Consider the following 16,109-nt stretch of genomic DNA (forward strand, 5'->3'; position numbering starts at 1 on the left):
AAAAGAATGGGAAGAGGAACGAGTGGGTGGGAAAGAGAGAAAAAAGAAAGAGAAAAAAAAACAAAAGAAAGAGGGAAGGAGAGAGGAAGAGAGAGAGAGAGGAATGTAGTTTGATTTCCACAAAGGGAAAGAAAACTACAATGAGAGAGAGAGAGAGAGAGAGAGAGAGAGAGAGAGAGCCCTAAAAAGTCTACCCCATAAGAGGAAAGGAGTCAAAGACTCAGCAAGATAAGGCAAAATCTGACCTCTCAGAATCAAGGGATCCAGGGGCAAAGCACAGGTTATTGGTGGGGTTGTGATTCTAGAATAAAGGTATTGACTGAAGCAGGCTGGGAAGAATGTATCATAACTCAGTTTCATTTTTTTTCTCTACTATAGAAGGCTTAACATTGAGGCAGATATTAAAGGCAGTAAATATGGGTGGACACATTCTCAACATGTTAAGATGTATGACACACATAGACTGCCTCGAGTAAAGTGAGAAACATAGCCCTTTGCTAAATAGGTTAATGTGTACAAATTCCTCCTGTAGGCCCTTACTGCTCCGATGTCCCAAATGAGTGACCAGAATCCTTAATAAAAAGGGAGAATAGAATCTCTGGCCACAAGCTGCTGCTGTGATTGATTCCTGCTTCTATCCTGCAATGGACAATGAGTTGAATTAACCCTCTCACTCCCTGTGTAGCTCAGAGCCAGAGGCCATGTTGCTGCTCTGCCTCTCCGCTTTGGTCCTCTTTACCCAGACCCTGGATGCCGAGGCTGCAGGAATGACATCCTTTTCCAAGAGAGCAGTTCCAGATTCCTGTGCCATCATCATGTGCCACCCCTCAGAAAATGGATTGCCTGGAAGAGATGGGAGAGACGGGAGAGAAGGTCCCAGAGGAGAAAAGGGAGATCCCGGTAAAGAGGGATCTTTTGGTTTAGCTCTTTAGGAGACAGTGTACATTCTGCTGGCAGGGTTTCTCTCTTCCTTGCTGTGTTGAGCGTCTTGATTGGTGGGGGAGGGGTGGTGGTTCCCTTTATTTACTTATGTGATTTTTTTAAAAATTTTACACTTAAATGAAAATGAGAAAAAAAATTGCCATGTACATTGATTGGGTTTTTAAATTAGGCAAATATTAAATTCAGAGCTCATGAAAAACCCTGTCAATTCCTCATTCCTCCTGGTAAAGGGTTGATTTTTTAGTAGTCAATCAGTTCCCTTGACCTCAGTCCTACTTGAAAAATTGTTTCCCTAATAGAACGAAAGTTTTTTTACTCATCTACAGATTGAAATGGCTTGAAGGTTCCATCTAAATGTCTCAGTGACGGTGAAAGATATATAAGCCTAGAAGAACCAGATCAGGGCTGGGCTTTAAACAAAATGGGAACTAGTCAAAGTATTCTTAAAAGGGCTTTAACAAAATTTCACATCTGTAGAATTCTTTGCCTCTGTATAAAATAATAATAATAATAATATTAGAAATCTATTTTTCTTCTTCCCATCCCCCTCCCTGTTGAGAAAAAAATGAAAGAAAAATAGGTTTCTTAGAGCAAATACATACAATCATGCAAAACAAATTATTTCAATGGTTGGTATACAAAAAATATCTGCACCTCATTTAGGCTAGATAACATATAAGTTCCATTCCCTCCCCCCAAAATCCTATTATCACTGCTATATTATCAATTACATTGTCTTACAGTCCTAAAGTTATATCTGGAAGAACCTTAGAGCTCCTCTAATCCTAACTTAATGCTTTAGAGAGTCACAATCTGAGGGTCCTTGGCCCAAGATCACACAGTCATTAATTAGCAGAAAAGCAATTTGAAGCTTTCTCTTACACCCCATATATATTTGTTCATGTCCACATAGGTCCTATATTAAGTTTCTGAAGAGTTGAACATTTATGACTATTACATTGCTCTGTATATCACAGATGATCAATAAAAAACATTTTGAATAATATGTTTTAGCAGCACTTTTTGGTCACTGTTTCAATTTCCTTTAGGGTAAAGGGAAGCAAAAGCTTACCTGGTATCATGGCTTCTTAGCCAACATATCCCACAAAAGAGCTTTTATTGCCTTTATACTGCCTCTGATTGAAAATCTATTTAAATTTCTTGGAACAGGATCATTAGGACCTAGAGGTCCAGCAGGGTTAACTGGAGAAATCGGTCCCATTGGACCCAAAGGGGAAAATGGATCTATGGGGGATCCAGGCCCAAAGGGAGACACTGGAGAAAAAGGTAAGTACCAGGATGGAAGAAAGCTTTGGTGTGGTGGGAGAAATGCTATATTTTTCAGTGAAAAGAAGACCTGATGCTATGTCCTCGTTTTATTATTAATGAATGAGAATGAGCATATCTCTTCACCCTTTTGGTGCTGGTTCTCAGTTTCTTAAACTTAAATGGAGAAGGGCAGACTTAATGATTGCTCAGGTCCCTCTACAGTTCCATGATTCTTTAACATTGGTAACCTCACCTTTCTGAACCTCAGATTCATTACATGTCAAAAAGGAATAATAACATTTTTACTCTTTATCTAACAAGGTTATTGTGAGGATTAAATTAGATAACAGAAGTTAAGACCTAAATAATTGTGTTTGGAGTCTGACATTTTAAAATAGATTTTGTTTATATTAGTTACAGGATATCATATCACATCATTTTATATAGAACTTTACAAATAAACACAAATGCACATACATATACAGACATATAGATATGTTTGTATATTTGTATATATGTAGATACACACACAGTTATATATGTGAGGCAGTATGGTATAGTATTTATTGAAAAGGCCCCAGATTCAGGAAACCTGAACTAAAGTCCTTCCTCTGACAGGTACAGACTTTGTGACCCTGGGTAAGTGACTTAACCCTGTTTGCCTCAGTTTGCTATCTGTAAAATGAGCTGGAAAAGAACATGGCAAACCACTCCAGTATGTTTGGCAAACAAAACAAAACAAAACAAAACAGAAACGGGGTCACAAAAAGTTGGAAATGACTGAAAAAATACTGAACAAAAACTCACTGTGAAATACTACTGATATCCTCCACATTTCCCTTTCTATGTTGTTACCCATACTACTTCCCACTTTCAAATGGACGCAAAGTCCTGACTACAGTTCTTCTTGTCTGTTCTTTTCTTGTCTTGTCTAGCACTGACAATTTCTCTTATCTGTTCTTCCCTCAGGACTCCCTGGAGCTCCAGGTGTGCCTGGTCCACCTGGAAAAATTGGTCTCCCTGGACCACAGGGGAAGGCAGGAGCCCAAGGTGGACAGGGACCCAAGGGAGAAGCTGGAGGCAAAGGTAGGTACTGGGGCTAGGCTAAAGAAATATTGATGCTTAGTCCATGGCAATCCCATGAGGTAATAGTTAATAGTCATATGAAGTATTTGGCACTGGGAAGAGGTCAGGACTAGAACCAGACTGAACTCTGCTGCTAACCAGTGCTCTGATTTTGAATGCATCATTTCATCTTTGCCCCTGTGAGTATAAGTTTTTTTCACCTTTAAAAGGGAGGCACTGGACTAAATGGCATTTTAAGTCTTTCTCCAGATCTCCTGTCAAGAAAGCTGATAGTGAGCCATACTTTCTCTCTGTAATGTTTCTGACCTCAAGAGACAATAGATACTATCATCCTTGTTAATACTCACCCATGACCTGAGGGGCATAACTGTTACTCCTAAGTCTTTTCTTTATTAGTTCTTGCAACAGTTGCAGCTGCTGTATGTCCACACTTCCGCTGAATGCTACAAGGGAATCCCCCAGCCATTCATCATGGCACAGTAGAAAGAGTGCTGGTTTTGGAGGCCAGATCCTAACTCTTACATTTACTATTTGGGTGATACTGAGCAAGACACTTAACCTTGTTGTGAGCCTCAGTGCCCTCATCTAGAAAATGAGGAGGATGGATGGGGTGAACTCTCATGTCCCTCCCAGCTCTATGTCTGTAATATGTCATTATATTTCAAGATATAAGAGAAGTGTCAGGTGCTGTGCCTGCCCTTAAAGGAGAAGAATTTACATAAGGAAGAAGTTGAGGCTGTGTTAGAAGAGTATGATTATATATTAGTATATATACAAAAAAAAATATATATATATATACATACAGAAAGACAGTATATATTAGAGTATGAGCTCTAGCCAAAGGCTGAGAGAATGGGAAGTATTAGATGCACAGAGCAATTAACAAAGACGTTCTTCTGGGAGAATCAGAGGTTTAGAGGTAGAACGGATTTCAGAGACCACCAGCTCTCTCATTTTATAGGTGGGGAAATTGAAACCCCAAGAGGAAAAGGCACTCACCCAGATTCACACAGCAAATCAGTGGAAGTACTAAAATTCATTTGGTCCTGGGTCCAAATCCAGCATTCTTTCTACCATACAACTGCTGCCTTCTCTAAGCATTTCTTCTGCCACATCTGAAAGGTACTGATAATCTTGGCTCAATGGCAAGATCAGATTAAGCCATTGTTAAGCTTTTATCCATTCCATATTCTGTACACTGTCACCAATGAAAAGGAGAAAGCGAGAAAGCAATGACCAAAATATTCCTAAGTTATGAGTAATGGTTTTGTTCTACCCTCAGGAGCTGAAGGAAAACAAGGGGCACAGGGTCCTGCAGGCCCAATAGGCCCACCAGGCCCTAAGGGGGATAAAGGAGTATCAGGTGAAAGAGGGCCTCCTGGAAATGCTGGAGCAGCTGGTGAGTGATGGAAAGCAGGAACTGGGAATCTAAAAAAACCATTTGTCTTCCAGTTCTGAAGTCTCTTTTTATGTAATGTTTGAGTCAGGCCCACACCTTATGCTGAAGAGTTGAGGGAGGTTGGAAGGCTTGGACAAGATGGGGAGCATTCTGCAGACAACCAAGTACTGTAAATTGATTCACTCTTGGTCTCTTTCTTGTCATTGAATATTAGGCTCAATTGGAAGCCCTGGTATCCCAGGCCCCTCAGGGCCAAAAGGCTCATCTGGGCCAAAAGGTGATAGAGGATTACCTGGGGAGAAGGGTGCCAAAGGAGAAAGTGGTCTCACAGGTAAGTCAGCCAAGCAGATGATTGAAAAGTAGCTTTCTCCAGTTCCATGGTCCTCCTATTTTCTTAAATTTTAGAGAATGGACAAAGTAGGGTCAGGGGGAATCCAAAGGCATGCCCTCAAGATGCAGAGAGAATTGACAAGATTTAGCAACTGATTGAATATGTGGGGAGAGGACAGTGAAGAACTGAGGATTTCTTAAAGGTTGGAAATCTCAGAGACAGGAAGAAGGGCAATGCCTCTTCTAGGGAATCCATCTGTTCCTTAGACCATATGCAGTTCACTCTGGCAAACACTTTTACAGAGAACTTGCCTTCTTGTTCATACCTTCTTTCATAATTCTCTGAGGACCATAAAAGAAAGCTTCTTTGCAGTTGCTTCTATCATGAAATCTCAACATATGCAATGTTAGAGGAGAGATTCTAAAGTGGAATTTTGCTTTATTGATTCATACATCTTTTTAAAAAAATCAATACGCTCTCAAGAATCTACTATTATTTGTATTTCATAGCAAATTGTATAGCTATGGAAGTGTAGTTTAACTGAATGTTGTCCGTGAAAGTCTATCTATTCCTTTCTTCCATTTTCATCAAGGATACCTTCAGTGTGTACTTGTGTAGACCATTCTCATATATGATCAGTGCATAGCTCTTGAAACTTTCTGTTCCTTTGCTATCTTCCTCTCTTAAGTATGTCTTGAATATTGTCCATTCAGTGCCTTGTTACCTTCATCACGGATGTCTTCTGGGCATTTATGACAAGTTTTAGCTTCTCTTTTCAAAGATCATCTTTACAAATGCCATTGGCATATTCTCACATTGCACAATGGTTAGGAAGGTAGTTGAGTCCAAAAGTGTTGGTTCCATCAATCAAGTAATAAGCATGAATTAAGAACCTACTGGGTGCTAGAGATTATTGGTGCAAAAAAATGGAATACTCCCTACTCTCATTTCATTAATGATGAGGATAGATCACTCTCTATTGTCTATGGAACTAAATAGAAGCTCTTGATCATGGCAATTGAGCCCATTGTAGTTCAATTTGTTTTCAGGGAGTTAACCACCAAGCATTTATTAAAAGCCTACTATATGCCAGTTTCTATGCTAGGCACTGGGGATAGAAATATGAAAGATAAAATAATCTCTACTTTCTTGTCATTAATGGTAAGGATGGACCTCTACAGAAATGCTGACAGATGTTTCATCCTGTTCTACTCCTCCCCCTCTATCATCCTGTATTTCCTGTTAATTATGCAGTCAAATCAATTTGACTGCCATAACATTTCATATAACTCTCCCCTTTCTTGGTATTCAAATGGTTGCTACTACATTATTAGTTCAGGTTTTCATTACCTCTCACATAAATTACTGTAATATCTTTCTAAATGCTCTCTCTGCCTCAAGTGTCTTCTCAACTTGATCCACCCTACACAAAGTTACCAAGGCAATTTTCCTAAAGCACAGATCTGACCATGTTTCTCCATCAGAATTTAATCCCTCCCCCACCAAAAAATGTAAGTTCTTGGAAGGCAGAGACTTTTATTTTTACTTTTTTTTTTTTTTGCATTCCCCAGAACATAGCAGAATGCCTAACACATAACAGGTACTTAATGAGTGCTTGTGATTCACCAACAGCTCATTTTTATCCTGAGGATCAAATATAAACTCCTGTGATTGAAATGAAAAGCTCTGCACAGTATGAGTACAATTCACATTTTCAGTTTTATTATTAATTTCTCCTCTTCACACTATGGTCAAGCCAAAATAGCTTTAATGCTATTGCTCAGACATGACAAGATCGCTGTCCCACATACCCTTTCTTTTTTCCTTTATATCTCCCCTAGTTGATAGTGCCCATCTAATCAAATTACCTTGATTCTATTTTGTGTATATTGTGTATGCACATTTTATCTGCCCTAATAGAATGTAAACCCCTTGAGGGCAGGCATTCTTTCATTTCAGTCTTTGTATCCCCAGCACGTAGCTCAGTAGCTGGCACATAGTATGAATACATATTTAATAAATGCTTGTTGGTTGATCATTTGCAATATATTTATTACACTCTTTTTAGCTCCATCTATAAATGCTTTCAAAACAGAGTTCTATCCATGTCACTCCCTTAAACAAAACAAACAGAAATTTTAGTCTATTGTCTCTACTATAAACTTCAGCTTGGTATTTAAAACTTTATACTATTTGGCTCCAGCCTACTAGGTGTCTAAGGACCTAGTACATAGAAGGTACTACCAGACATACTTTATGTTATTCTCCTCGTGCATTTCACATTCCAGCCAAATTGGCCTATTAGCAATTCCTCATAGAAATGATTCCATCTCTTGCTTTCATGCCCTCCTACAGCCAATGCCCACACCTTGAGGATACTCCATATTCCATCCTCATTCAAGAATCTTAGGATCCATGGCCTAAAGGATCCCTGATGCCTCTAATTGCTAGTGCTTTAATTCCTCCCCCAAATTATCTTCTAATTAGCTTAGAAGTTTTTAAAATTCAAGAACTGTTTTCTTTTTGTCTTTGGCACCCAAGAGACTGGCACATAATAGGAACTTTATAATTGCTTGTTGAATTGAAAAGCTTATTGATTCTAGCTCAGCTGTGTTGATGGCAAACTTTCCTTGGGCTCATTTTCCCCTCCACTGCTCTTTCTTGTTTTTTGAGGTAATACAGCTTGTAATTTACCATCATCTTCCTCTCTAATGCTTTTATCAATTAGCATGTATTATCAATAAATGTTGCCTTTGACTACCACTTTTTCCCACTTGTCATTTAAATTTGCTGCCTGAGAAAATAGCTAGGCTCTTTAGCCCCACTTCCCCCATCCCTGCCTTGCAAAACATATGGATTCAGAATTCAATGATTGTTTTTAAAATAATAGCAACCAGAAGAAATGTCTTTATTTTTCTTCATTTCCCATTTTTTCTCCAAAGACAAAACCTTCTTTGAATGAATGACTTAGAGCTCCTGTAATCACTCATCCTATTTCTCTCACCTTTATACTTTCTTCTAATGCAGTATTGATTTCCTTCTTTGGTCCACATGGGTCACCTGTAAAGCTATAGTTAAGTTCATTCTCTGTACTGTTTTCAGGTATCCAGGGTATCTAAGAATTTTCCTATTCTCTTCTTGAAGAGAATATTAATAATAACCAGGCTCCCAAATACTCCTTGGTCTTTAACTGCTTTTGTTTCTTGATATTGAATCAAATTTTCTGTCCCAGTTTTCTTTGTCCCCTGACCTCCCACCTCCCCAACCAACTTGACCTTGAAGTCACCAATTACTGAGGTAACTAGAGAATCATCAGTATAGAGATAATTGAATCCAAGGGATTTGATGAGATCAATAAGTGAAAAAATATAGAATGAGAAAAGCAGAGGGCACAGAAAAAATCTATTTTATTGTTTTTCAGTCATGTCTGACTCTTTGTGACCCTTTTTGGGGTTTTCTCAGGAAATATACTAGAGGGTTTGCTATTTCCTCCTCCAGATCATTTTATAAATGAGGAAATTAAGACAAACAGGGTTAAGTGACTTGCCCAGGGTCACACAGATAGTCTGAGGATGGATTTGAAGCCGGGAAGAGGAGTCTTTCTGACTCCAGGAAGATCAGTCCATCCACTGAGACACCTAGCTACCCCTACAGAGACCCAAGTTTAGAAGGGGTGACATGGATGAAAATCTAGTGAAGGAGAGAGAAGAAGCTATAAAGATATAGAAAGAGAATCAGTGGAGGGCAGAGTTCCAAAAACCTAGAGAGAAAAGAGAATCAAAGAGAAGGAAGTGATCAACAGTGTCAAAGGTTGAAAAGAATGATGACTGAGAAATTGATTTGGCAATTAAGAAATCATTGCTAACTTTTGAGAGGGCCATTTTGGTTGAATGATGAGGTCAGAAACCAGATTGTTGAGAGTTAAGTGAGAGGAGTGGAAGTGAAGCCACCTGTTGTAGACAGCCTTCTCAAGGATTTCAGTCACAAAAGGTAGAAGAGATTTGGGATGACAGTGGGAATGAACTGATCAAGAGAGGATTTTTTGAGAATGGGCATGTTTTTAGTCAGTAAGGAAGCAGTCAGTAGACACAGAGGGATTGAAGGTAAGTGAGAGAGTGGGTATTAGAGAGGGGGAAATCTGTTTAAAATGGGATGGAACAGAATCACTTGGGCAGCTCGAGGGTCTTGTCTTGACAAGAAGAAGGTCCACTTCTTCATGGGAAAGAGGGATGAACAATGGTGTGAATAGAGGTCTCATGAGAAAGTTTCCATATTAGTGAAATTTTATCTTCTTAAATGATGAATGTGAAATTAATCAAGTATCAAATATACTTATTACATATGACAATTTCTCAGTGGAAAAGAAAATTTTCCCAGAGTTCCCTATCTCTTTTTTATCCCAAAAGTATTACATCCCACTCTGAGTAGCACTTATATATAATTCTTATACAAAAGGAGTTATACATGATCTTGATATAGTCCAAGATGGTCAAATCACTTATCCACATGTCTTCTCAATTATTGCCACACAACCTTGTGGAGAAGTCAGGGAGTTTACATGTCTACAGGAAGTCTGATGCTATCATGTTAGAAATAGCTGAAATTCACCCCAGTCTAGGACTTCTTAATCCTTTGATCATACTGGAAAGTTGCACTACCCTGCAACTCATTGCAGCTGGTGCCTTGGGCCTTACCCATAGTTCGACCTCTGCTGAACTGAGGTTCTTCCAAAACCTCTCTCCTCATGCAGAAACCAATGCTATGATGCAGCAAGTTGTGGCCTTACAGGCACAGATGAAAATCCTCCAAACAAGTTTCTCCAAGTACCAGAGAGGTAAGTGATTTGCAGCTGAGGCAACATCTTTTACCAATTTCTACTCCTTCCTTGGTTCTCTGCATACAGTCTGCTTTTACTGAGCTTTCTAACTCTGCTTACTTGCTATTCATTCTCAGAGCCAAGGCTGATCTCCTGCCTAGTGATAAGCAGAGGATGTTAATGACTGTAGAAAATTTGTTCAAGGAAAAGAAGAAATTTTCTTAGAATCCCATACTTAGAGCTGGAAGGGCCCTTGTTGTTTTCAGCCATTTTTCAGTCAATTTTGACTCTTGGTGACCCCATTTGGGGTTTTCTTGGCAAAGATACTGTTTTGCCATTTCCTTCTCCAGCTCATTTTACAGATGATGAAATTGAGGTAAACAGAGTTAAGTGACTTGCCCAGGGTCACACAACTAAAGTATCTGAGGCCTGATTTGAACTCAAGGTTTCTTAACTGGAAGACCAGCACTCTATCCACTGTATCTTCTAGCTGCCTAGGACCCTTAGAGGTCCTTTCAATCTAATTAAGTTAAATTCATTTAATCTAAGTTAAGTCTAATTTAATGTCCACATTTTAAAGATGAGGAAACTGAGACCCCAAGAGCATAAGTGACTGGACCAAGGTCACACAAGTAGCGAGTCAAGGACAAACTCAGGTCCTTTGTCTCCATTTTCAGCTTTCTCTGTTCATGGTGCCCCACTGCCTCAGAGATCCAAGAATCCCCATCACTTAGGAAATAATTTTTAAGTGGATGGGTTGGGAGTGATGCTTTGTATCTTCTCTTAGTAACACAAATTTGTGACTTAAAGAAGAGGAAGAATTTCAAATAAGGTGAAATTAGAGAGAACAGGACTTTGTTTCAAGGTCTTCCTTCTGCAACATGGAATTATGTTAATGCATTAGAATATCCTTGCAAGCCTGAGGAACAAAGAAAGCCTTGTGAGCTACCCAAAGCATATGAGAGCAGTTTGGTCTTGGCAGAAGGTGCCCAGAGTAAGAGTCTAGACTACTCAATTCACCAACAATAATTTTTCATCCTTCTGCTATTACGTGGTGCTGGGGCTTGAGAACAGGCAAGGCAGCAAAGATACTATTCTGACCATGACTTTCCCTGGTACATTGTTCCCATCCCCCATGTCCCAAGCTAAAGGGAAAGGGACGTTCAGACTTTGCAATGCTTCTCAAAGCTCTCCAAGTCTCCAATCAGTCTTTGCCCAATCCCCTTAACTGCACTATCTTCACTGACTACTGCACTTCATGGTCAATATTTGGGGAGAGCTGGTTGAGTGAGTGAAAATGAATTTTTAATGTCTAAGATAGAATTCGAAGGACTACAAGTGATTAAAGGACAATGGAAAGACCACCAAATTTAGATTCAGATTTCCAGCTCTGCCACATATTCGCTTTTGACTTTGGGCCAATCTCTTAACTTCTTTGGGCCTTAGCTTCCCCATTTGTAATATGAAGAGGGTAAAGCAAATGACTTTAAGGGCCCCTTCCAAACCTAAGTCTAAAATATTATAATGTTCAGAAAAACAAATCATCTACGATCTGTTCAAATCAAGGATTAGGCACATCAAGCCAGAAGCACTTGAAAGAGGAGCTATGATCCAGGTATTGCCTCAGTATATTCTTCAACATCATATGTGGCACTACCAGCCACGTTAAGTTATACAGGATAGTCTGTTCAGCAAAATGGGAAAGACACCGGTTTGGAAGTTAGAGCTTGTGAGCTCAACTGACACCTATTGTCTGTGTGACCTTGGATAAGTCATTTGTCTAAGAAAGAACTGACACTCTGTAGTGTCTCGATCTCCTGAGTGCCACCCTAAGCTCAGAATTAGCTAGTCTCTCTGTTCGTATGCCTTACCCTCTCCTGTGCTTTTGTCCTAGTTGCACTGTTCCCAAATGGCCAAGCAGTTGGGGAGAAGATATTCAAGGCCAGTGGCTCTGAAAGCAACTTTGAGATAGCATTTGCAACATGCCGCCAGGCCGGCGGGCAAGTAGCCTCCCCCAGAAATGCAGCAGAGAATGAGGCTGTTCAGAAGATTGTCACAGCATACAATAAGGCGGCCTTCCTCGGTATGACTGATGATAAGACAGAGGGCAAGTTCATCTATCCAACAGGAGAACCTCTGGGCTATTCCAACTGGGCCCCAGGAGAGCCTAACAATGATGGGGACAAAGAGGACTGCATCGAAATATATACCAATGGCAAATGGAATGACAAACAATGTGGGGAATCACGTCTTATCATTTGTGAATTTTGAGCCACTGGTGAGGAAAGAGCTGTGCTTTATCTGGTATAACCTAGCAAAGAGATATAGGGGATACAGGCTGCTGTAGCCCGGAGGTGGCAAGGACTGCCTGGGGACCATACGTCAGGGAGAGGGCTCATGACTAATAAACAAAAACATCAACACCTCGTGCCAGCTGTGACTTCTTTCACTGTGACTCCGGTTAATTCCATTAGGGTCTGAGACAGGAAAGGGTTGATGGTGTGGACTCCACCATACCTGAAGCCTTCCTAAAATCTCGAGAGCTGAGTCCTGAACCTTCAAGCTCAACAGGCGCTCACTAAATCCCATGTGAAGATGACTGTACTGGGTCACGATCCTGCCTTCCCTAAACTTCTACTGTCACTTCTGAGTTACATTTGTCTCCAAATTAGGATGTGAGCTACTTGAAGTTAGGCTGTCTCCCTTTTCTATTTGTATCTCCAGCACTTCACACATTGTCTGATATACAACAAACATTTAATAAATATTTTTTCCATTCATTCATTCATTCACTATAACCTTACATTCAACAACAGCTTACTGAACATCTATTGCTGCAGGAATGAAAAAGCTTTCTATTAAATGCTTACTATGTACCAAGAACTATACACAGTGCCGGGCATACAAATAGAAAATAGAAATGGTTCCTCCTCTCAATGAGTTCACATTGTACTTGAGGAAGACAACATATCTAGGAAGTGTCAGTCACAGCATGGATAGAAAAGCCTGATTGTCCTTGGAGGGCAGATGGCAAGCCTCAAGAGTCTTTAAGATGCATTGTAGAGTCAAAAAGAAGCCATTGTGGGCAGAAGGGAAATAAAAGCTTTTGTGATTCTTAGCAAACCTGAGATATTACCTACAGAACAGAAATATGCTGGTAAATGTTTAACAACTGGCTCTCCATATACACACACACACACACATATGACAAGTCAGGTGGAAAGGTGCCACCATCTTTAGCGCGCAGTGACAAATGGTAAAGCCTTTTCTTTCCCACTGGAAAAATCCTATCAGTTTCCGATGTTGAACCACTTGATGGTGGCAAGGACTTTGGTGGCAAGCATCTTCTTTTCTGGTTTGTCAGTAGCTATAGCTATAGTGTGTACATGGGCAGGTCCAGACTTCATCTTTATAGGGGGTGACTGCCAGGATCATGGCCATGGGCACTGAGCTAGCTGCATTACTATTCCCAAAGCTCCCGGCTTCAAGGTTTTGGGCTGTTTCTATCAGAGTCAGAGAGGAGAGTGTGTTAAAGGTGGTTTTGGTGGTGGCTTGAGCTTTCTGGCATATTCTATCTTCTGTCTTTCTCTCAGGGTGCCTTGCTATGTCTGCTAGGCTATATATATATATATATATATATATATATATATATATATATATATATCCAGTGGGTGACAACTTGTTAGCAAGTTGGTGGGGATGGTTGGTTGTTTTTCTACAGATTTCCCTAGATGATGGCTGTGAGGTCTGTGACAGGAGAAAGAGCCAGGAAGGAATATCTGTACTGTGCAAGGGAGATTGCCTTAGAATGGTGGGATCACAGACTGCCAAATCCCCAGGATTCAAAGCCCTGAAAAACTAAAGGAAGAGTAAAGGCTATTTTATGGAAAGACTTTTATTTGGAGCTAGGGTTCCTCTACTCACTAGTCATATGATCTTCAGCAAATCACTAATGCACTCAGATCCAGGCCTACTGGGAGGAAAGCACTTTGTAAATGTAAAGTACACTATAAATAGGAGATAGTAATAATCATTATTAGGAAATTGCACGGAGAAATGGAAAGAAAACGGAATTGTGAGTCGGGGGATTTAGGTTCAAATGCCATCTCTGTCACTAGTCTGACCTCAGACAGGCCACTTAACATTTCTTGGACTCAGTTTTCTCCACTATATGTAACCTAGGACTCAAGCCCATTTGAACAAAACTGTTCTCAGTGGTAAAGAACAACTGATCCTCCATGATTGTGTGAGAGCTTGGAAGAGGAGAGCTCCTAAGTCTTCAGACTTTTGGATTATAGAGTGAGGAAACATGAGATTCCAGGATATCTTCATGGAGGGATCTCTGGAGGGATTAAAAAGACTCTGGGAAGAAGCCAACATATAGAGGAGACAGCCCTTCAGTCAGGTAGCCAGCCTCATTTTACCACATTAGAGGCTTCAAAGAAATTCCCTGTGGTTATTGAGAGCTTAATCTCATTTGCACTAATTCCACAGATCTAATCTATTGTTCTATCTGTTTCCTTCTGCCTTTACAACATATCTTACTTACATACATCACCTTCTCTCACACAGCCACCACCCTAATGCAGGACCTCTATCACTTCTCCCATGGACTCTTATCTTCTAATTGGTCTTACTACACAAGTTTGTCTCCATCCCAGAGTGATTTTCTTAAAGCTCAGATCTGACCATGTCACATACCTACTCAGTAAACTCTAATAATCTTCTATTCAAACATCCCCTTTATTCAGTCATTGAAGACATCATCTGAAAGCATCGAAACTGCTTCCAGACACTGCTGCTGCAGAAGCAGCTTTTGCAGACAATAGCTCAGAAGAACCTAGGGTTTTCCCATCTTGCTTCACAGAAATCAAACAGAACCCAGATGCCCCATTCCACATCCCAAAGTTCATCTACAGGGATGGCACCCAAAGCTACACCTCAGCATCCACAGGTGACCCTGAACTAATTACCCAACTTCCTTTCCAAGAATGATCTAGGACCTTTGTACTCGGGGATTTCTGCTGCTCACTCAGTGAGAGAGGGACAGCCTGGCAATGCCGTAGATGCCACTTGGACATCTGGGCTTTCTCTGGGTGGAGAAAACTTTGAGTTTCTATGACAGGGAGTTGAAGGGCAGCAAGTCAACACCTACCAGAATAGAAGAAGACTAGCCCAGCTTCAGCAGCTAAGGACCAATGCCACTTGGCTAGAAGGACCCCAGAAGCCACCAGGTACAGGTATTCCTACTAATACCCCCCATCTTTCATTAATGCTTCCCAAACACATTGTTCTCAACTCATCCAGTTTAGTGCTGCTTTAATAAATATCATCATACACAGCACACTGATGGCTATGTTGGTAACAAGATGAAAGGAAAGTGTTTTGTTATGTTCAGTGTCCACACTCAATTCTCCGAGATCTGAGCAGGAAAGAAGTTGCTTTAAATGAGATCAGACTTGGTCAGGGGACCGGATGGAGATCGACACTTCAAGGGCTGAGCCAGTAGGGGAGACAGAAGGACAGATGTGGCAAGGTTTGCCATAGTGCTTACCCTTTTTAGGAGCTGGAGGATTAAGGCATGGGTCTTAGGAAAGCTAGAGAATACAGGAGCTAGGGTGTCTAGAAAATGGAGGATAACAAGGAACATAGAAACTTTCTTCTTTGGTAAGTGGTTTAAGTGACTGACAATGGGCAAGAAGAATGAGGAAAAGAGAGAAAGTAAAAAGAAAAGAAAGAATAGATGGTAAGCAAATTGTTGACCCCTGCTATTCGAGTTGAGAGAGGGGACCATTCATGAGAAAGTAGGCTTGCTTACCTCTCAAACTAGGGCAGGACTAACCATAATAAGACTTTACAGTTTACAAAGTACTAACCTCAAAACAAGTTTATGGGGTAATTTATCCAAGCACCATTAGTTCTATTTTACAGATGGAGTTCAGAATTAAAGATACTTAATCAGGCTTAATCTGGTTTACCAGGAAAGTGATTGTGTGCACAGTTATCTGAGAAGTTCTCAGTGTGTGCCTTAAGTCTGCTTTTCTCAAAATCCAAAATTATTTCATGGATAATCATTTATAAACACAGTCTTGAGCAAGAATGGCCCAATACATACAGGTGCTTGATGGCCAAGAATGTAATTTCAAATTAATATCCAGCCTGAAAGACAGAAGTTAGAGAGGCCTCCCCAACACCCACACCCACACCCACACCCACACCCACACACACACACACACACACACACACACACACACACACACACACAC

The 16,109-nt window shown here is 40.4% G+C and overlaps 1 protein-coding gene across 6 annotated transcripts in view; it reads left to right on the forward strand.

The window, feature by feature from the left end:
- LOC138146452 (pulmonary surfactant-associated protein D-like) overlaps positions 1 to 12,269 on the forward strand; it is a 15,190-nt gene extending 2,921 nt beyond the window's left edge. For 4 of the 6 annotated variants that reach the window (XM_069068379.1, XM_069068377.1, XM_069068378.1 and 1 more), the window contains 7 exons: positions 686 to 900; positions 2,113 to 2,229; positions 3,181 to 3,297; positions 4,580 to 4,696; positions 4,911 to 5,027; positions 9,778 to 9,861; positions 11,738 to 12,269. In XM_069068379.1, coding sequence (XP_068924480.1) covers positions 702 to 900; positions 2,113 to 2,229; positions 3,181 to 3,297; positions 4,580 to 4,696; positions 4,911 to 5,027; positions 9,778 to 9,861; positions 11,738 to 12,114 — 1,128 coding nt within the window. In that variant the 5' untranslated portion in view covers positions 686 to 701 and the 3' untranslated portion in view covers positions 12,115 to 12,269. The remainder of the gene's footprint in view (positions 1 to 685; positions 901 to 2,112; positions 2,230 to 3,180; positions 3,298 to 4,579; positions 4,697 to 4,910; positions 5,028 to 9,777; positions 9,862 to 11,737) is intronic. The other 2 variants (XM_069068382.1, XM_069068380.1) reach the window with 1 other exon arrangement.
- The last annotated feature ends 3,840 nt before the right edge of the window (positions 12,270 to 16,109 follow it).

Source organism: Petaurus breviceps, unplaced genomic scaffold (assembly GCF_028583685.1).
Source record: "Petaurus breviceps papuanus isolate PSGF00001 unplaced genomic scaffold, PetGlider_PUasm1.0 90762, whole genome shotgun sequence".
NCBI classification, from domain to species: Eukaryota; Metazoa; Chordata; class Mammalia; order Diprotodontia; family Petauridae; genus Petaurus; species Petaurus breviceps.